This window comes from Pelophylax lessonae (assembly GCF_965119305.1).
Source record: "Pelophylax lessonae genome assembly, chromosome: 8".
NCBI classification, from domain to species: domain Eukaryota; kingdom Metazoa; phylum Chordata; class Amphibia; order Anura; family Ranidae; genus Pelophylax; species Pelophylax lessonae.
In genome coordinates, this window is record NC_138775.1 from 76719546 (window position 1) to 76743037 (window position 23492).

The 23492-nt window shown below is 44.4% G+C and overlaps 1 protein-coding gene across 1 annotated transcript in view; it reads right to left on the reverse strand.

Moving 5' to 3' along the window:
* Positions 1-18808: 18808 nt before the first annotated feature.
* TSEN2 (tRNA splicing endonuclease subunit 2) overlaps positions 18809-23492 on the reverse strand; it is an 83123-nt gene continuing 78439 nt past the window's right edge. Inside the window, exon 11 of the mRNA XM_082266534.1 lies at positions 18809-18879. Coding sequence (XP_082122660.1) covers positions 18824-18879 — 56 coding nt within the window. The 3' untranslated portion in view covers positions 18809-18823. The remainder of the gene's footprint in view (positions 18880-23492) is intronic.

Sequence of the window (23492 nt, forward strand, 5' to 3'; positions counted from 1 at the left end):
TATATATCATAGGTAAAAAGGCGCTGGTAATCTTAATATATCACGTGTTATAAAAATTAATAGGTGATTTAAAGTGTAATATATGTGATTAAAAATTGCTACAAATATATATATGATCTACTATTGGTGCAATTAGCAAAGAAAAGTGCATACCAGTGCAATTTCAATTCAGAAGTGTTTGTGCTTCTCAAAGTAAATTAATCCACAAAGGTGTGGATCAGTGAACCAATAAATAGATATATAAAGAATTCCATACAAAAATCACATAAGAATATATAAAAATATAAATATATAAATGTGCTCCAAGTAGTGTTTAAAAATCCAGGCAATAGCATGCAATCAAAATTGTGCTTGGTGGATTCTTATTAATCCCTTCACAGTGCTCCAGGTGCTGGGATGTGACAACCGTCAATTAAGAAGTGCTTGTGCTTCTCAAAGTAAATTAATCCACAAAGGTGTGGATCAGTGAACCAATAAATAAATATATAAAGAATTCCATACAAAAATCACATAAGGATATATAAAAAAATCACATAAGAATATATAAAAAAGTATAAATATATAAATGTGCTCCAAGTAGTGTTTAAAAGTCCAAGCAATAGCATGCAATCAAAATTGTGCTTGGTGAATTCTTATTAATCCATTCACAGTGCTCCAGGTGCTGGGATGTGACAACCGTGGCCTCTTACCAGCTAGCAGCAGGTCACAAGGACCCCCAACGCCTGTGATCCCTTTATTGGGTGGATCAGACCTCTCCTCGATTGCTTGGATCTCTGGCTCCTATATTACTCGAGTTGGACCATGTAGTCCCCCCATACACATAAAGATATAGAAGAACAAATAGCCTCCAATAGTGAAATACTGTTTTATTCTCCAAAAAACATACACTATAAGGTGACAATTAGCCTCTTACTATTTGTTGTGCCCTCCTGGCACTGGGCAATTCGGCAGTACAAAATCGTTTTTTTGGGTCTTAGGAAGATATTCTCCGGGGATCTGCAGCACCCTGTATCTCCTTTCCCCCTTTCTTTGTATTGCAGCGGTGGATGTGTATCCCAGCCTCTGTTCCGAATGCCTCTGTGTGCAGACTGCCTGAGGACGCTCGTTAAGCGAAATGCATTGTGGTCAATGCTAACCCGGAAGTAACACACAGAGGCATTCGGAACAGAGGCTGGGATACACATCCACCGCTGCAATACAAAGAAAGGGGGAAAGGAGATACAGGGTGCTGCAGATCCCCGGAGAATATCTTCCTAAGACCCAAAAAAACGATTTTGTACTGCCGAATTGCCCAGTGCCAGGAGGGCACAACAAATAGTAAGAGGCTAATTGTCACCTTATAGTGTATGTTTTTTGGAGAATAAAACAGTATTTCACTATTGGAGGCTATTTGTTCTTCTATATCTTTATGTGTATGGGGGGACTACATGGTCCAACTCGAGTAATATAGGAGCCAGAGATCCAAGCAATCGAGGAGAGGTCTGATCCACCCAATAAAGGGATCACAGGCGTTGGGGGTCCTTGTGACCTGCTGCTAGCTGGTAAGAGGCCACGGTTGTCACATCCCAGCACCTGGAGCACTGTGAATGGATTAATAAGAATTCACCAAGCACAATTTTGATTGCATGCTATTGCTTGGACTTTTAAACACTACTTGGAGCACATTTATATATTTATACTTTTTTATATATTCTTATGTGATTTTTTTATATATCCTTATGTGATTTTTGTATGGAATTCTTTATATATTTATTTATTGGTTCACTGATCCACACCTTTGTGGATTAATTTACTTTGAGAAGCACAAGCACTTCTTAATTGACGGTTGTCACATCCCAGCACCTGGAGCACTGTGAAGGGATTAATAAGAATCCACCAAGCACAATTTTGATTGCATGCTATTGCCTGGATTTTTAAACACTACTTGGAGCACATTTATATATTTATATTTTTATATATTCTTATGTGATTTTTGTATGGAATTCTTTATATATCTATTTATTGGTTCACTGATCCACACCTTTGTGGATTAATTTACTTTGAGAAGCACAAACACTTCTGAATTGAAATTGCACTGGTATGCACTTTTCTTTGCTAATTGCACCAATAGTAGATCATATATATATTTGTAGCAATTTTTAATCACATATATTACACTTTAATATCACCTATTAATTTTTATAACACGTGATATATTAAGATTACCAGCGCCTTTTTACCTATGATATATACAAGCTGTAGGATATCTACAGGTGTGAGTCTTGTCACTAACATGCACCATGCAATAGAAATAAGATATTTTTTATCATGGCAACACATCATTAAAGGGCACTACTGACTGTAGCATTTATGTCCCTTTTACATGAGCTGTCCGATCAAATCCGCCTCTCAGTTTTTTAGGAGGACCTGATCGGACCCTGCATTGTCCCCTATGGAGCAGCAGATGTCCGCTGACACCTGCCGCCATCTAATCTGATCCTGTTCGCCAAAAACAGATGAATGGTGGTCCTATTTTCCATCCATCTATCTGGCAGATAGGATAGAAACAAGAAGAGAAGGACTGTGTCTATGTCCGCTTTGCATAGCGGAGCGAACACGGACCTATCATCCACCTGCTCAGCGGGGATCAGCAGAGAGATCCTCCACTGATCAAGTGGATTCCACATAGGCAGATCGCCTTTATACCTCTGTGCTGGACAATCGGCGGGTGCCGGCGGACATTGAGTCTGCGGTACCCACTGTGTATAATCACAGCAGGAGCGAGCCGGCTGTGGCGTGCATTCGTGCCACTACCTGGAAGAGCCGGATCACATATATATATATATATATATATATATATATGCGTGATCTGGAGCAGGGGTGCGCCCTGCAGCAGTAACACTGCTATAGGGCAGACCTTAAAGTGGTTAAAGTGATTAGAATCTAACACCTTCTAAAACAATCCATTCAGTTTAAAATAGAAATGAAAGGTAAAACATTTGTTTATAGATAGAAAAAAATATATAAATACCTTCTTTTTTCCCCTTTTTTTATAAGTGTTCTCAGCTGCATAAAGGCTGAGGGGAGGAGAAGCAACAGTACACTGAGCTTCCCAGTGAATGGTTTCCTGCCTAGTGTAGTCAGTTTTCAAAAGGAAAGCAGAGGGACTGACAGGAACACCAGGGATTTCACACATAGGAAGCAATATAAAGAGAACAGGGTACTTTTTATACAAGTACATGGTACAACAGGCACATATCAGGAGTATGAAATGTTGGGTTTACATACTCTAAGTATTCTTTATGTCTGAGTAAAAAGCAGAGGTAGTAATAATATCTAGAACAAATGTGTACCACTTCTATATACCCTGAAAGTCAGTAAGCTCCTCCTGTCATTCACATTCTGCTTTTCCACAATTAACCACTTGCATACCACAGTACGTCATATAACGTCCTGGGATTTGAGTGGAGATATCTGAATGATGCCTGAAGCTGCAGGTAGCATTCAGATATAATTTTTTTCAGCCTGCGATTCCCTTCACCGTAAGAACAATCATAGCAGCTGTGAGGCCGCCTGATTATTCTTACAGGTGGCACAGTGGGACGTCCTCCGGTGCTCCTACTGGCTTGCCTATGCGATCGGCGAGCTGGAGAAGGAATCCGGCGACGACGATAGTACACCATAGATAATACGGAAGTCCAGATGGTCCCCAGCAGTCTTGTTGACTCTCGAAGACCCGGGAGCAACATTATGACGTCACCTCTGGCCTGGCAGTTGTAAATACTGGCGTGTTTTTTTTTTCTTTTGATCTCAGGCTTTCCAGCCTGGAGGAGAGATCTGGGGTCTTATTGTACCCAGATCTCTCCATAAAGAGGACCTGTAATGCACTATTCCTATTACAAGGGATATTTACATTTCTTGTAATAGGAATACAAGTGATGAAAAAAAAAATAAAAATGAAAAGGAAAAGTGTAAAAACAAAATAAACAAAAAAATGTTTAAAGTGCCCCCCCCCCCGTCCCCGCACGCAGAAGTGAACACATACGTGTGTCGCACCCTCATATGTAAACAGCGTTCAGTCCACACATGTGAGGTATTGCCGTGAATGTTAGAGCGAGAGCAATAATTCTAGCCCAAGACCTCCTCAGTAACTCTAAACAGGTAACCTATAAAAAATGTTAAAGCGTTGCCTATGGAGAATTTTGAAGCGTGACAAGTTAGGTATCTATTTACTCAGTGTAACATCATCTTCCACAATACACAAAAAAACTGGGCTAACTTTAGTGTTTTTTTTTTTTAATTTATTAACCCCCCCCCCCCCCCCAAAAAAAAAAACTGAAAAATTGCAAACACGCAAATACCGTGTGAAATATAAAGTTGCAACAACTGCCTTTTTATTCCCTAGGGTCTCTGCTAAAAAAAACATATATAATGTTTGGGGGTTCTGAGTAATTCTCTAGGTAAAAAATGATGATGTTTACATGGAGGAGCAGAGTGGCAGAATTAATGTGGAATTAAACTCTAAAAATAAAAAATGGCTGACAGGAAGGTTTTTTTTTTTTGACAGAAGAGACCTTATTGACCTCTTTTGTCTTAACTACTTCTCCCTGCCTGTCAGCGTGTGTGTACAATGAACTGTGCAATGCCCATTAAAAAAACGTGTTTCAGAAAGCACAAAAATAGAAAAACACAAAGATGGGAATCTAACCAAAGAAAAAACATCTGGCTGGTTGAATATACACTCTGCTTCCTTGTTCCTATGTTACCCATAGCTTCCAACTGTCCCTGATTTGGAACAAAGTGCCTCTTTCCCTCCTCATTTTGGTCTAATCTATATAGCTGCAGGGCTTTTTCCAGCCGGAATGGAGTTCCCCCCACTTCCGGCAGCCCTGCTCTCTCCAGCTTGTCCTTAGCCACAGACAGCAGTAGAGGACGTTTTTGCACAACTCACTTCCTCTGCCGGCTTCTGTGTGCTTTTACGGGGCACCCAGGACATGTGTAGGGCAGGGCACATGTTGGCGGGTCCGGACACCGCAACTGCCCAGGTTTATTTTGTTTTAAATCTGCTGGTGCTTCGGGAGGCGGGTTCTGTCCCCAGAGGTCTGTACAACTGAACTGAGTAAAGTCCGCTGAAACTCCTCCTCTGCTCTGTGCTACTCGAGTGGAAGTGGAGACTGTATTGGGTACAAATAAAAAAAAGCTTGCGCAGACCTAACAGCAGTTCCAGCTGCACCACCTGTAAAGCTTTTTGAAGATGTCTAAGCTGGAAAGGGGGGGGGGTGCGGATTTGCCGAGAGATGGCTGTGGGGAGGTTGGAAGTGTGTGGACCAGAGGTGTCAGTGGGAGGTGGAAGGATTGGTGAGGTGAGAGATGTGACTTCGAGGGGGGAGGGGTGCTATGCAATGAGGATGTTACACGTGCATTGCCGAGGTGAAAGCTGGGGGTGCAGGCGGTACAGAGGTAGGAAGGAGGGGGGATTTCTGCAGAGGTCAGAACTGTGGAGGGAAGGGGGGTGTTTGTGCAGAGGCAGCTGTGGAGAAGTTGGGGTGTTGTGCAGAGGTAAGAGCTATGTGGGGGGGGGGTGGCAGGTTTGTGTAGAGGTGATAGGGAGTGTAGATGTGAAACAAGGGGGATTGAAAAAGTGATAACTGTGGATTGGGGTGAGCTGTAGATGGGCGTGCGGAAGTAAAAACTGTAGTTGGCGGGTGAAGTAATGGATGGGGGATGCAGAGGGGAGTTGTGGATAGGGGATATTGAGTGAGTTGTGGATGGGGGGTGCTAAAGTGAACTGTGCAGGGGTGCAGATTTGACCTGTGGACACTGGGAAGAAGAGGTGAGTTGTGGTTGGGAGATAAAGGGGTGTGCTGCACATCCTCTTTGCTAACCCCCGTGCCCCTCATTCACAACTCACCTCTGTACCCACAGTCAACAGCTTACCTCTGCAAATCTTGTCCCCAGCTCACCTGTTATACCTCTGAAGGAAGCCTCTTCTAAAGATGATGCACAAGAAAGCCTGCAAACAGTGTGCAGAAGACAAGCAGACTAAGGACATGGATTACTGGAACCATGTCCTGTGGTCTGATGAGACCAAGATAAACCTATTTGGTTCAGATGTAGTCAAGCGTGTGTGGTGGCAACACGGTGAGGAGTACAAAGACAAGTGTGTCTTGCCTATAGTCAAGCATGGAGGTGGGAGTGTCATGGTCTGGGGCTGCATGAGTACTGCCGACACTGGGGACTTACAGTTCATTGAGGGAACCATGAATACCAAAATCTACTGTGACATACGGAAGTAGAGCATGATCACCTCTCTTTGGAAACTGGATTACTGGAACCATGTCCTGTGGTCTGATGAGACCAAGATAAACCTATTTGGTTCAGATGTAGTCAAGCGTGTGTGGTGGCAACACGGTGAGGAGTACAAAGACAAGTGTGTCTTGCCTATAGTCAAGCATGGAGGTGGGAGTGTCATGGTCTGGGGCTGATTGAGTACTGCCGACACTAAGGACTTACAGTTCATTGAGGGAACCATGAATACCAACATCTACTGTGACATACGGAAATAGAGCATGATCACCTCTCTTTGGAAACTGGGCCGCAGGGCAGTATTTTAACATGATAACGACCCCAAACACACCTTCAGGACGACCACTGCCTTGCTAAAGAAGTTGAGAGTGAAGGTGATGGCCTGGCCAAGCAGGTCTCCAGACCTAAACCCTATTGAGCATCTGTGGGGCATCCTCAAATGGAAGGTGGAAGAGCGCAAGGTCTCTAACATCCACCAGCTCCGTGAAGCTCTGGGGAACTCTATGCCCAAGAGGGTTAAGGCAGTGATGGAAAATAATGGTGGCCACACGAGATATTGACACTTTGGGCCCAATTTGGAAATGGTCATTTAAGGGTATACTCACTTTGGTTGCCAGCGGTTTAGACATTAATGGCTGTGTGTTGAGTTATTTTGAGGGGACAGCAAATGTACACTATTTTACAAGCTGTACACCCACTACATTACATTGTAGCAAGGTGTAATTTCTTAAGTGTTGTCACATGAAAAGATATAATAAAATATTTACAAAAATGTAAGGGGGTGTACTCACTTTTGTGAGATTCTGTATGTGCTGAGAAGTTATTTCGGTATGAAATTACTTATGGCTGTTTAAATGACATTTGCCCTTTCCTTTCTAGGTGCTAGCACCGAGGAGCGAAAACACCATTAGTACGGACCATGCAGCAGCACAAAGGCCCTCTAAGATAAAGGGTCCATGTTTATTAGATGTGGGTCAGATGGGTGCTGCAACCCCTTCTCACTGTCATATATATATGGACATTGTTTTCTTCCTTCTAGTTGCAAATCAATTACAATTACAATTACTTGGCCAGCAGCTGCACGGGGGTTGTGGAGGGGAGCAAAAAATTGTCTGTTTGGTGACTTTCGCCACTGCTATTTTCAATCATCTTTATATAGCCTACCACCAAATGGTTTACACGTTGGGGGGGGGGGGGGGGAGTATGATGGAGTACATTTTCTACAGATCCCATAAAAAGGCCCCTAGGGCTGAACAGATAAGCTTTGCTAGTGTTTTGTATCGGCAAAATATTTTAAACCTGCAGCATCTGCTGTTGGTGATGCTAAAGCAATCCCTGCACTGCCAGCCACAAAACCCCAACTGATTGACATTCATTTGCTGAAGTGTTGTATACCATAAACAATTACCATTGGATTCCTAGTAAAATATTATCTGCGTACAATCCTTAACATATATTATAGAAGAACGGTGTCCCTATTCCCACAGTACCAGACAGATAGGCGGATACAAAGACAAGTACAAAGAGAATGACAGGAGAATTTGAATTAATAAGAACCTGAAACATGCTGATCTCTAAAGACAGGGGTGACATCTTGTGGTCATTACGGTGTGGTGCATGGAGTGTGCTAAATAGCAGTAATCCCTTAATACGTTTGTGCCAGTAAATGCTTTTTGAATACCTAGGACTTCTTTCCTTAGGATATTTTTATTTGTAAACTGCAAATACAGTTAGGTCCTTATATACAGTCAGGTCCATACATATTGGGACTTCGACACAATTCTAATCTTTTTGGCTCTATACACCACCACAATGGATGTGAAATGAAACAAACAAGATGTGCTTTAACTGCAAACGTTCAGCTTTAATTTGAGGGTATTTACATCCAAATCAGGTGAACGGTGTAGGAATTACAACAGTTTGTATATGTGCCTCCGACTTTTTAAGGGACCAAAAGTAATGGGACAGATTAACAATCATAAATCAAACTTTCACTTTTTAATACTTGGTTGCAAATCCTTTGCAGTCAATTACAGCCTGAAGTCTGGAACGCATAGACATCACCAGACGCTGGATTTCATCCCTGGTGATGCTCTGCCAGGCCTCTACTGCAACTGTGTTCAGTTCCTGCTTGTTCTTGGGGCATTTTCCCTTCAGTTTTGTCTTCAGCAAGTGAAATGCATGCTCAATCATATTCAGGTCAGGTGATTGACTTGGCCATTGCATAACATTCCACTTCTTTCCCTTAAAAAAACTCTTTGGTTGCTTTCGCAGTATGCTTCGTGTCATTGTCCATCTGCACTGTGAAGCGCCGTCCAATGAGTTCTGAAGCATTTAGCTGAATATGAGCAAATAATATTGCCCGAAACACTTCAGAATTCATCCTGCTGCTTTTGTCAGCAGTCACATCATCAATAAATACAAGAGAACCAGTTCCATTGACAGTCGTACATGCCCACGCCATGACACTACCACCACCATGCTTCACTGATGAGGTGGTATGCTTTGGATCATAAGCAGTTCCTTTCCTTCTCCATACTCTTCTCTTCCCATCACTCCGGTACAAGTTGATCTTGGTCTCATCTGTCCATAGGATGTTGTTCCAGAACTGTGAAGGCTTTTTTAGATGTTGTTTGGCAAACTCTAATCTGGCCTTCCTGTTTTTGAGGCTCAACAATGGTTTACATCTTGTGGTGAACCCTCTGTATTCACTCTGGTGAAGTCTTCTCTTGATTGTTGACTTTGACACACATACACCTACCTCCTGGAGAGTGTTCTTGATCTGGCCAACTGTTGTGAAGGGTGTTTTCTTCACCAAGAATTCTTCGTCATCCACCACAGTTGTTTTCCGTGGTCTTCCGGGTCTTTTGGTGCTGCTCAGCTCACCGGTGCGTTCTTTATTTTTAAGGATGTTCCAAACAGTTGATTTGGCCACATCTAATGTTTTTGCTATCTCTCTGATGGGTTTGTTTTGTTTTTTCAGCCTAATGATGGCTTGCTTCATTGATAGTGTCAGATCTTTGGATCTCATATTGAGAGTTGACAGCAACAGATTCCAAATGCAAATAGCACACTTGAAATGAACTCTGGACCTGTTATCTGCTCCTTGTAAATGGGATAATGAGGGAATAACCTACACCTGGCCATGGAACAGCTGAGCAGTCAATTGTCCCATTACTTTTGCTCCCTTAAAATAGTTGGAGGCACATATACAAACTGTTGTAATTCCTGCACCTTTCACCTGATTTGGATGTAAATACCTTCAAATTAAAGCTGAAAGTCTGCAGTTAAAGCACATCTTGTCTGTTTCAATTCAAATCCATTGTGGTGGTGTATAGAGCCAAAAAGATTAGAATTGTGTCAATGTCCCAATATTTATGGACCTGACTCTATTTGGAAACAGACACAATTTTAGATTTTTCCAGTATTTACCAAAAAATCTTCAAGCAATAGATGCATAATGGATATGGGCTGAAAGTGCACATTCTCAAGTTTAATTTAAGGGTATGTACATCCAAATCGGAGGAAGGGTTTAGGAATTACAGCTCTTAAGAATAGCCATCACCCCTTTTTTTAAGGGACCAAAAGTAATAGGACAATTGAATCAAAAGCTGTTTAACCACTTGCTGACTGCTGACAGTAATCCTACTGCGGCAGTGCAGCTCCCCTGGGTCCAGCAACTCCTAGTGGTCTCTGTGGCGCGCACGCTCCGCAGGAGGCTTGCTCCTGCTGAGTCTAAACACAGCGGGAGTCGGGCCGGAGAAGGAGAGGCGGCAATAGCTGCCTCTCTTACCCGATCGTCGGGGAAAGTATGAGAAGACCCACCTGCTTATGTAAACAAAGCAGGCGGATCTTCTCAGTGACAGACAGGGAGAGATCACAGGATTCAACATAGCTGAACCTGCGATCTCTGTCTGTGTCACAGAACCCCCCACACATCAGTAAGCATGAGGCATACATTTAACCCTTTGATCCCCAAATGGGTTAACCCCTTTCCTGCCAGTGTTATTACAGTAACAGTGCATATTTATAGCACTGATTACTGTAATATCACTGGTTCCCCCAAAAGTGTCAAAAATGTCAGTTAGGAGTCCGATCTGCCCGCCGCAATATCGCAGTCCCGCAAAAAAAAAAAAAAAAAAAAAAAAATTGCAGATCGTTGCCATTACTAGTAAAAAAAAAAAAAAGACATAAATCTTTCCCGTAGTTAGTAAACGCAATACCGTTTTGCGCAAACCAATCAAAATACGCTTATTGCAATTTTTTTACCAAAAATATGTAGCAGAAAACAAATTGGCCTAAAATGTTAAGAAATTTAGATTTTTACATTTTTTTGGGGGGGGAATGTTATATATCAGAATGTGAAAAATATTTTTTTTCTTTTCAAAATCGTCCCCCATTTTTTGTTTATAGTGCAAAAACTAAAAATCGCACAGGTGACCACCAAAAAAAAGCTCTATTTGTGGGAAAAAAAAGGGCGTCAATTTTATTTGGGTACATCGTCGCACAACCGCGCAATTGTCCGTTAAAGTTACGCAGTGCCGAATGGCAAAATAGGGCCTGGTCAGGAAGGGGGGTCAAATCTTCCGGCTTTAAAGTGGTTAATTGCCAGGTGTGGGCTACTCCTTTGTTATTTCTTCATCAATTAAGCAGGTAAAAAGTCTGGCGTTGATTCTAAGTGTGGTATTTGCATTTGGAATCTATTGCTGAGAACCTACATCATGCTTCAAAAATTAAACAAATCCATCAGATAGATAGCAGCAACATTAGGAGTGGCCAAATTTGGTACATTCTGAGGAAAGAATGCACTGGTGAGCTCAGCAACATAAAAAGGCCTGGACATCCATGGAAGACAACAGTGGTGGATAATCGCAGGATCACTGTCAAAGTCTACAATCAAGAGAAGACTTAATGAGCGCAAATACAGAGAAGGTTCACCACAAGGTGCAAACCATTCATAAGTCTAAAGAATAGAAAAGACAGATTAGACTTTGCCAAAAAAACATCTAAAAAAGCCAGATCAGTTCTGGAAAAGCATTAATTTGGACGGATAAAACTAAAATGAATCTGTACCAGAATGACAGGAAGAAAAAAGTGTGTAGAAGGCTTGGAACAGCTCATGATCCAAAGCACACAACGTCATCTGTAAAACATGTGGAGGCAGTGTGATGGTATGGGCATGCATGGCTTCCAGTGGCACTGGGTCATTGGAGTTTATTGATGATGTGACAGAAGCAGCCGGATGAATTCTGCAGTGTTTAGAGATATATTGTCAGCCCAGATTCAGCCAAATGCAGCAAGTTGATTGGATGGCGCTTCACAGTACAAATGGACATGGATTCAAAACACACTGCAAAAGTAACCCTGGAGCTTTTAAAGGAAAAGAAGTGGAATATTCTGCAATGGCGGAGTCAATCACCTGATTTCAATTGAGCATGCATTTCACTTGCTGAAGGCAAAACTAAAAGCAGAAAGACCCACAAACAAAGAACAACTGAAGGTAGCTGCAGCTAGAGCCTGACAAAGCATCAGAAAGGAGGAAATTCAGTCTTTGGTAATATCCATGGGTTCCAGACTTCAGGCAGTCATTGCCAGTAAAGTATTCTCAACAACATTTAAAATTGTATGATTTTATTAATTTGCACAATTACAGTTGAGCCCTTGAAAATAGGGGGGGGGGGCTGTGTATAAAAATGGTTGCAGTTCCTAAAATTTGTACTTGAATGTAAGTTCAACCCCTTGAGTTAAATTTGAAAGCCTACACTTCAAATGCATTTGAATTGTTTTGTTTTAATTTTATTCTGGTGACATACGGAGCCAAAAAGTATGAAAATTGTGCCTGTGTCCAAATATATATGGACCTAACTGTATGTGCATTAGTAAAGAAGCATTCATGTTACAGATAGAACAGAAAGCTGTTGAGAAAAAATAAAGCTAACATTTTTTTAAATGTATTTGCTATTAATTAAATTAACCTATAAGATGTGCAAGATAAAGGGGATCTAAGAACCCATCTATTCTAGCCTTCAAGCCATCCACTGCCCTCCTTTGGTATGCTATTTATTTACGGTTGTGGTGTTTTTAGGAGGAGTTTTGTCAGTGGGGAAGAAGATACTATGCTAGTATGCCCACATCCCACTAATATATATATAAAACATAATGTGCGTTGTAGCAAAGAGCCTGTAACAGGGCATACAGGTAGTAAGCAAAACCAACAAAACAGAATTACAGAAAAGTCCATATTTATTTTACAACAGTTCAGACATAGTAGTAACCACATCCATGTGTTGTACCCTGGTAAAGTTCACATCTATAAAATAAAGAATATTCCTGTTTTTACAAAATTGGTCCACATAAGAAGCTTGACATTTAAAAATACTCTTTCTGCATGCACTAAAGGCATGGTACTGCAGTACCATATGGTTCAGTGTAGGCAAATGGACTGCGTTTGTGTCCTGCATTTGGGATGTTAGGAATATACTGACACTTACTGCAAATCGCACACGCATCGCAGGAAATGCGCACAGAACGCTGGATTCCTGCAACGCATTCTGGTGTGAATGAGTCCTAACAGATGTACTTGCAGGGCATGCCATTTTACCTGTATGTAGCCAAAGCTATATACAGTATACCACTGTATACAAAAATCCGAAGTGGGATGGATACTTCCCGTCTCAATCCTGGGCTGAGCCCTGCCCAGCCATTCAGGGGAATCTTTAAAATTCTATGAATGAGTACAAAGCTTCCTCTGATTGGCTGAGGTGGAGAACAGGACATCACCCACTCACCTCAGCGAGAAGAAAAGAGAACCCCAGGATCAAATAATCTTTGGATCAGTGATTAAATCAGTGTGAAAATCTGCTTTACACCTAAGTATGTGGCCATAACTCAAAGATCCTTAGCAGATTGTGGCATGCACCTACTCTGTATTACTTGCTGTAGCCATCCAGAGTTCCTCCTTGGCTCTAGGTAGCTTTTGGGTTATTCCCAAAAATCGACCCAGGCAACAAAGTGTACACAGAGTTGTTGTGTACTGTGACAAACTTTGGAGCAGAAGAAATGGACTCTTAGGTAAATGTAAAGTTCATTACTACACTTTTTTCCATTAAACCCTTGTTTAGCGGTCACATAATTCTGGATTATTTCTCTAAAACTATACAATTGGGAAGGTGCATGCAAAGCACCACTCAGGCTAGATGTACTGGTCATCAACGCAATGCTTGCCAGGGGATAGCATCCTAAATGTGGTACTCACCAAGCAGGTTCTCCCTTCTACACCGCCAGGTGACCAGGATGAATCATAGCTGACTTGTTCCAACATAACAGGGGATAACTTTACCTGAGCTCTTCAGTTCCGTGTGTTTGTGTGCATTAGCACGTATAATGTCTGAGATATCTTGCGCTCTCATTCACAGATCTCAGAGAGGGACTGAGTGCAGGTATTTCTTGACTCCGGACAACCATAATTTAAGAGTAGTGATGAGTGGAATTTAAAATTTTATCTTTGTCTAAATTTTACAAAAATCAGGACCTTCCAGCAAAAATGAGATTTTTGACATCGTAAAATCCATTTCTATGATTTTCATTAACGGACACAGCTCCTGATCTTCTTAACCACTGGGTTATACTGCCCCCTACAGGAGTAGGACACAAGGCAGAAGAAAAGACTGACTAAGCCTATGGGCAGTCCCAGGAGGTATACCCTCCCCCCCCTCTGATTTAGGTACTTTGTTTTGTTAGAGGCAGTGTCAGAAGAATTACAACTCAACAGAGGGGTGGGTGCTGTGTACGTCAATGAACGTCAGAGAAATGGATTTTACGGTAAGTCAAAAATCTCATTTTCTCTTTCGTTAATTGATGGACACAGCTACTGATCTTCTTATCCATTGGGATGTACCAAAGCAGTGTCAAACATGAGGGGTGGGAACAGCAAGAAAAAATTCCCAAGGCTAAACTGTAGCCAACCAGGTAACAGAAGCTCAACCAAAAAAACAACTGGAGCTCACCTGAAAACTTTACACCCCCAAAGAGGGAACAGGCCCTCTAAACAGCAGCCTGCAAAACCTTAAGGCCAAAAGAAGCATCCGCAGATGCCAACACATCCACTTTATAGAATTTTGTTAAAGTGTGCACCGACAACCAGGTGGCGCCTTGCAAATCTGCGTCACTGACGCCTGATAACAGAAAGCCTGAGAAGCACTGAGTGTCCGAGTAGAGTGCACCTTGACAGGGAAAGTAGGAACCTGACCCTTGATGGAATAGGCCTGAGTCACCATCTGTCTGATCCATTTGGAAATGGTCGCAGAAGAAGCGGACAGCCCCTTCCGAGGCCCATCCGTGATCACAAATAGTGAGTCTGACTTCCTAAAAGAGTCAGAAGCTGCCAGGTACGCCCAGGTTGCTCAAACCACATCCAGGGCATGCAACGCAACTTCTATAGGATGTTTCGGCCTGGGACACAGGGAAGGCAACACAATGTCTTCATTCATATGGAAATCAGAGACAACCTTTGGAAGGAACAGGGGCGAAGAACCACCTTATCTCTGTGGACCACCAAGTAAGGTGAACGACAAGATAACACTGCAAATTCCAGCACCCTGCACGCAGAGGTGATTGCCACCAAAAAGGCCACCATCTCGCACAGCATAAGCAGGGGAATCTCCTGAGAATTTTTAAAAGGTAGGCTTCTGGAGAACTGAGAGCACCAAGTTGAGATCCCAAGGCGGTAACAGAGACTGCCCAGAAGGAGCCAAGTGTCAAACCCCCTGAAGGTACACCCCAGTGAGTGCGTGGCCAAAGGTCGTTGACAGAAGACCACTAAGGCAGACATCTGGCCCTTGATGGTACTCCAAGCCAATTTTTCTCAACCCCCCGTTGAAGGAAGGTCAAGACCCGAGCCACCAAGAAAGAGTGAGAGTGAACCCCAAGAGACTCACACCAGGAAATGTACATTTTCCATGTACGATGGTAGATCTTCCTAGAGGTAGACTACCTAGCTTTCAACAGCGTTGGAATCACCGACTCAGACAAACCTCTATCTTTCAGCACCTGGCTTTCAACAGCCAAGCGGTCAAAGCAAGCAACTGTAAAGCAGGATGGAAGATCAGCCCTTGGGACAGCAGATCCTCCATGAGAGGCGGTCTTCCAAGGGATGTTGGCGACCAGCCGCACCAGGCCGGTGTACCAAGACTGGCGAGGCCAGGCCGAAACCACTAAAATGATTGGAATCCCTTCTGCCTCAAGAGTCTTGTGGCAGAAGCTTGAGAGGAGGGAAGGGGTAATACATCAGACGATACTGTCCCCATGGGGCCACCAGCGCATCTGTGGAATCCACCAGAGGATTCTGTGACTGTGCCACAAACCTCTGCACCTTTCTGTTTAGTCAAGACACCAACAGATCCAACTCGAGGTTGCCCCACTGGAGACACAACTGATGAAACACATCCTGATAAAGGGACCACTCCCCTTGGCCCAACGCCTGCCTACTGAGATAATCTGCCTGCCAATTTTCCACCCCGGAAAGTGCCGGAACGAAACGTTCTGACCACTGTAGAATACCGGTTACTTCCTGAGCTGCCAAAACACTTCTTGTGCCCCCCTGGTGATTGACATAAGCCAGGACTCTGGCGTTGTTCGATTGAATTCACACTGGACACCCCTGAAGATGATCTGTCTAGTGATCCAGGCACAGCCTGATCGCTCTAAGTTCCAGGACATTTATCGTTATTTTGGACTCTTTTAGTGTCCAGACACCGAGTGGAGCTCATACCCAGGATACCTCCCCACCCAGACAGACTGGCATTTGTGGTGACCACTGTCCAATACAAGGGGAGAAAGTGTTTTCTCTGGCGAAGAGGCGGAGAGCGAAGCCACCAGACCAGGGACCCTTTTGTCTCCCGCTCAGCTGAATATGATTGTCCATAGACTTCAGAGACTTGTATTATTTGGCCAAGATCTCCCTTTGCAGGGACCTTGTATGGAACTGCGCAAGCAGGACTGCCTCGAAGGTACAAACCTCAGGCCCAGCACCTGCATGCAGGCCTGGAGGGATGACCACCTGCTGGACAGCAGAATAGGAATTGCAGCATGCAGTTTCTGAAGTTTGTCCAGAGGAAGGAACACTCTGGCTAGAGCCGAGTCAGACCCAGATAGCCCAGCTTTGTAGAAGAAACCAGAGCAGACGTCTGATAATTCAGAAGCCAGGCAAACTCCCTCAGAGTCCATATAGTGATGTCCACGTGGTCCACCAGAGCAGCAGATGACTCCGCATGCAGAAGAAGGTTGTCCAGGTAGCCCAATACTGCCATACCCCGCTGACGCAACAATGGTAGGACCAGGGCAAACACTTTTGTGAAGACCCGAGGAGTGGAGGCAAGACCAAAGGGTAACGCCACAAACTGATAATGCTCCTCTCCTACGGCAAAGCGGAGGATCACTTCCTATAAAAATCAAAAAAACATTACATATTGATCAAAAAATCTTGCCATTTTCCTTTACCAAATATTTGGACATTCCCACTCTTTTGCGACAATCCTGTCAAAATAGAAGGGGAAGGGAAACACCTTCGCTGCTCTAGATGGCTTGTGAGTGACAAAGGGAACCAGTGCCTCCGCCACAGCTTCATCCTCCATTTTTAAAGTCTCACGCACAGACACAATCAGTGCGTCCACCAGCAGATTTTCGTGGAGGAATCATCCTCACTATCTGAGAATTCGCAGGGTGAGCCACGTCCCCGGCGGCCAAATCAGTTTCAGGATCTGAGGAGACAGATGAGGCAGGGGAAGCTTTTTGCTAGCCTGCCGCCCAAAAGCCACCTTCACCCAGGACACAAAGGACTCCAGGACCGCCATCAGAGCATCAATGGATGGTTGGGACCCAGAGGGCCCCGCAACCTCTGAGAGGGGGTCAGGTGGGGTACTGTGCTCCAAGGACTCCATGAGGAAATAGGGGGACCACTACAAAAAGTGCAAAAACACTGCTAAAGGGACACCCCCACCATGGTGGCTGCACCAGCAACAGAGCACCCTTAGATCCTGCAGCAGAGAGAGGACCCCACCAGACTCACCACCTCACAGAACAGGTACCAGCAGCACCAGGGTAAACTGCACTCCACGTGCGGCATCCAGGGAAAGAAGAGACCCAGGAGTCAGCACCAGGGATAAGGAGGGGCTCCCGCAGCCTAAATTGCCACCCAGAAAGGCTCCACTGTCATGAGTGCCACTATTTTCAATGCAGGACTAACATAAAATGGCCGCCAGATTACACAAACATGGCCGCTGTGAATTACAGAATACAAAACAAAATTGCAGCTCCACGAGGCTCTCAGGGACCCAGGAGGGATCCCTAGGCCTAAGGCAAGGCACAGAAAAGAAGGGGGGGCTGTGGCAGGAGCCTCCACCAGGTACAATCCCCCCCCACACAGCCAATCGCCTGGTGGTGCAGGCCCCCCCCCCCAAGGCCCTATCGCCAGCACAGCACTCTGCTCCAGGAGGTAGGCCAGACCACCAAACTACCCTCAAGTATAGGGGGATGGTGGTAGGAGGGTTATATGACCCACAGGGACGGGAGGGTGCATAACAGCAAGGAGAGGAAACCAGGGGTTCGACCGTCCCATGGAGGGGCCCACGTCCACACTAAAACCCTGCAGGGGGAGCACGGAGCGGAGATCTGCACACGCTCAATGGCCAGACTGGGGTGACCACTGGCTCTAGATTATCCAGCCCATCGCCAGTTGATTGTAGATCTCGCAGGAAAAAAAATAGAAAAATCAATCTAAAGGGAAAAAATTGTCAGGACCAGAGATCCCAGCAAGAAACTAGGTCCTTACTCCTGACTAGGCAGAAAAAAAAACAACGTACCTATAGCAAAGAGGGGGAGTATACCTCCTGGGACTGCCCATAAGTGTAGATAGTCTTTTTCTGTCTAGTGTTCTACTCCTGTAGGGGGCAGTATAACCCAATGGTTAAAAATATCAGGAGCAGTGTCCGTCAATAAACGAAAGAGAAATACCTGCTATTCTTATGAGAAATGTTGTGTCCTTGTCACTTTCTGAGAGCTAAAATCTAAATCTAATGGAGATGAACAAAGACAGACATGTTTGAAGTCCAGCCTGAGTGACATCCCCTTCCTATATGAATACTAAAGGAGTAAACCTAGCCACAAAAGGGACAGGGAGTGTATCATTCACAGGAACCAAGTGAAAACAGAGGAAAAGAGGTGATCAAACAACCAGAACTTCAGGAGACTCCCTCTTTTCTCATGCCATCCCACGACAATATTTTATTGGCTGAAAACATCCAACCAAGTGGATCTAATCCTAAGACATTATTTGTTGCAGTTACCTGTTGTGATTTAGTCATAAGAATGTCACATGCTTTTGAACGATTACACCATACATTAATTGGTCATTTGTAGCAAACATTTTCAAATATTTGTGTGCAAATATTTGTAATATATTACATTTTAAAAATAAAAGAAAAACATTCTAAGAAAAAATATATTATTCTGCAGTTTTATTATGAAGTTTTTTGCTACTATTCTACAACTCTTCATGTTCCATTCGCTCCTGCGATGAGATCCATCGATTGACGATCACTTCCTATAAAAAGAAAAAAAACATTACAAAATGATAAAAAAAAATCTTGCCACCTTCCTTTACCAAATATTTGATCATAAATGGCCTAAAGTTTAAATCAGTCTAGCAAAAAAGTCAATCTGTCTCAAACTGGTGCAAGTCACACAGATTATAGGATTTAAAAAAGGATGCAATGAAGAGGTTGCCTTCTTGAACCACTTGCCGACAGGGTCATAGCCAAATGATGGTTACAGCGCGGTCGGCTTATTCTGGGAGGGTGTACAATGACTTCCCCACAGAATGCGCACACGTACAATAAGTGTCCATGATTGTTGAGTTCTTCATACACGGCAGATCACGGATCGGGGTAAAGAACTCCAATGAGGGAGCGTTAATTTGTCAACAAACCGAAGCATGTCCGGTTAAGCTCTCTCCTCGCGTGCTGTACACACCGATTGCTACAGCGTGCGAGGAGAGGAGGGAGACCGCAGTAGTGCTCACCTGTGCCTCATTTATGTCCAAATGTGCCTCATTCATGCCTCTTCCATGACACATCAGTGCTCATCCATCAGAGTCACTACAGTGCTCATCAGTGCCCTACAGTGCCTCACAAAAGGGTAATAGGTAGTCAGGAAATTAGATGTGTAATTTATGCCCCTAGAAAACCTGACGGTACTCCCTTTATGTCGGGCCTCTGTATGTGGCTAGGCTATGTAAAAGTCTCACATATGGGGTATCGCCATATTCAGGAGGAGTAGCAGAATGTATTTTGGTGGGTGCAAATGTTGCTATGTACATGCTATGTGTTATATTGCTATAAATATCTTATAAATGGACAACTGTGTTAAAAAAAAAAAAAAAAAAATGGAATTTTGACTTACGTTAAAATTTATTTCTCTGATGTTCGTTGACAAACACAGCTCTTGATCTTCATAACCATTGGGTTGAACTGCCCCCTACAGGAGTAGAACACTAGGCCAAAAAAAGAATCTCGCTACGCCTATGGGCAGTCCCAGGGGGTATACTCCCTCTCCCTGCTATAGGTACTCCGGTTTAGTTACAGGCAGTGTCAGAAGAATTACAACTCCACAGAGCGGTGGGTGCTGTTTCTGTTAATGAACATCAGAGAAATGGATTTTACTGTCAAAAATCACATTTTCTCTTTCGTTCATTGACAGACACAGCTCTTGATCTTCATAATCATTGAAACGTCCCAAAGCAGTGTTAAACATGAGGGGTGGGATCAGCAAAAAAATTCCCAAGGCTAAAACAGTAACCAACCAGGCAACAGGAGCTCACTAAAACAACTGGAGCCCACCTGAAAAAACAATACAGCCTCAAAGAGGCAGCCTGCAAAACCTTGCGGCCAAAAGAAGCATCCACTGATGCCAACACATCCACTTTATAAAACTTTGTGAAAGTGTGCATTGACGACCAGGTGGCTGCCTTACAAACCTGTGTTACTGATGCCTGATGACGGAAGGCCCAGGAGGCACTAAGCGCCCGAGACGAGTGCGCCTTAGGAGGGAAAGGAGGAACCTGACCCTTGTTGGAATAGGCCTGAATCACCGTCTGTCTGATACATCTTGAAGAGGTCGTAGAGGAAGCGTACAACCCTTTTCGAGGCCCATTCGTGAGCACAAATAGGGAGTCTGACTTCCTGAAAGACTCCGTAGCTGCCAAGTACACCCTATTTGCCCGGACCACATCTAAGGCATACAAGGAAATTTCCTTCAGATGTTTAGGCCTGGGACACAGGAAAGACAACACAATGTCTTCATTCAAATGAAAATCAGAGACAACCTTTGGGAGGAACAACAGACAGGGGCAAAGAACAACCTTATCTCTGTGAATTACCAGGTAAGGTGAACGACAGGATACAGCCGCCAGTTCCGACACCCTGCGTGCAGAGGTAATAGCCACTAAATAAAAAAAGCCACCTTCTGAGACAGTGTAAGCAAAGGAATCTCCTGAAGATTCTCAAAGGGAGGCTTCTGGAGGACCAAAAGCATCAAATTAAGGTCATAATGCAGTAACGGAGACCACACTGGAGGAACCAAATGTCAGACACCCTGAAGAAGGTACGCAGGGAGTGTGTGGCCAAGGGTTGTTGGAAGAAGACCGCCAAAGCCGACACATGGCCCTTGATGGTACACTCAAGAACAATTTCTGTTTTACCCCCCCACTGAAGGAAGGTCAAGATCCGGCCACCGAAAAGGAGCGAGGATGAATCTCAAGAGACTCACACCACGCAATGTAAGTCTTCCACGTACAATGGTAGATCTTCCTAGAAGTTAATTTCCTAGCTGTGAACAGCATAGAAATCACAGACACAGACAAACACCCTATCCTTCAGCAGCAGGCATTCAACAGCCAAGCTCTCAAAGCCAGCGACTGTAAAGCAGGATGGAAGATTGGACCATGGGACAGCAGATCCTCCCTGAGAGGAAGCTTCCAAGCAATCTCGGCGACCAGCCGCACCAGATCGGCGTACCAAGACCGGCAAGGCCAGTCCGGAGCCACTAAGATGACCGGAATCCCATCTGCCTCGATCCTGCGTAGAAGTCTTGGCAGAAGCTTGAGAGGAGGGAAGGCTTAAAATCAGACGATACTGACCCCACGGGGCCACCAGCGCCTCTGCTAGAGGATCCTGTGATCAAGCCACAAACCTCTGCAACTTTCTTTTGAGCTGAGACGCAAACAGAGCCACCTCAGGGATGCCCAACCGGAGACCCAACTGATGAAACACCTCCGGATCCCTGCCTAACTCACATCACCCTGTTATTGCACCTTCTCGAAGGATGGCCCCGCTTAGACACCTCCCTCCCCTACGTACCCCCCCCCCCCCCCGCCATACCCTCTTGGTATATTGTAGATCTTTGTCACCTTTTAAAACACAAGTCATATAACCTACCTGCTCTACCTGGTTACCCACTATAGGAGTTTCTTCTTTTTAGTATATACATCCCCATACCCCTCACCCCCCTCTCGCACTCTGTCCCTTTCTCAGCTATGCTGCATGAGTAGGGTTAATGGAAGCAATGTCCTATACAGACAATATGCTAATATTTGGTCAATGTATTAAATTTTACAGAATCACTCACGTAGATATCCGATCCACTTCTGTTTGATGTTCCTGATACCCTCTGTTCCATTGTATCACTGTGACACCAGATTATGTTTTTTTTATTGTTTGTTTCTTACATGTTCTGTGACCTTTTATATTCAATAAACATTTTTTGAAATGGAACACCTCCGGATGAAGGGACCACTCCCCTAGGTCCAACTCCTGCCAACTGAGGTAATCCGCCTGCCAGTTTTCCACCCCGTGAATGTGTACGGCCGAGAGGGCTGGAACGAACCATTCTACCCACCTTAGAATGCCGGATACCTCATGAGTTGCCAAGACACTTCTTGTGCCCACCCTGGTGATTGACACAAGCTACGGCTGTGGCATTGTCCGACTGAATCCTCACTGGGCATCCCTGAGGATGATCCGTTCTAATGGTCCAGACACAGTCTGATCGCTCGGAGTTCCAAGACGTTGATCGGTAGTCTGGACTCTTCCACAGTCCAGATCCCCTGAGCAGAATATTTGCAGAGGGCTCCTACCCAGTCGGACAGGCTGGCATCCGTAGTGACCACTGTCCAAGTGAGAGCGAAGCCGCCGTATCAGGGACTCCTTCGATCCCCACCAAATCTGATAGTCCAGAGACTGCGGAGTCTTGTCCAATTTGGCCAGAATCTCCCTTTGCAAGGGACCTCGTATGGAACTGTGCAAATAGAACCGCCTCAAAGGTAGACACCATCAGGCCTAGAAGTCGCATGCAAATCCAGAGGAATAACCATCTGCTGGACAGCAGGAGACGAATTGCAGCCTGCAATTTCTACTATTTGTCCAGAGGAAGGAGCATTCTGACTAAGGCCAAGTCCAGAGTCAGACCCAGATATTCCAGCTTTGTGGACGTAATCAGTACAGATTAAAAATTTAGAATCCAGCCGAACTCTCGCAGAGTTCGTATGGCGATCTCCAGGTTTTCCACCAGTAGGAGACTGCTCGCAGAAGTAGGTCATCTAGGTAGCCCAGTACAGTTGGTGTAACAAGGCTAGCACTGGTGCTAACACTTTTGTTAAGACTGGAGGAGCAGAGGAGAGACCAAAGGGTAATGCCACAAACTAATAATGCGCCTCTCCCACAGCAAAGTGGAGGAAGCGCTGGTGACTGGCACATATTGGAATTTGAGGGTAAGCATCCTTGATATCGATAGAGGCAAGAAAAGCCCCCTGATGCAGGGATGCCACCACCATTCGAATTTACTCCATTCTGAACATCTTCCCCCTGCAAAAAAGCAGTTTGGCGCCTTGAAGTCCAGGATTGGGCCTTTCTTCCAGGGAACTATAAACAGGTTTGAGTAAAAACCCTGAAAACGTTCCGAAGTCTGAACCAGGACAATCACCCCTTGAAGAAACAGGTCTTGTATCGCCCCAAACAGACCCTGTAAGCGGTCCGGGGACAAGCGCATGTTGGAAGGAAAGAACCTTGCCGAGGGACGAGAGCGACACTCTTCACAATCTTGTAGCCGGACCAAATGACTTTGTGAACCCACTTATCTTGTACCAGGGAAGTCCACGG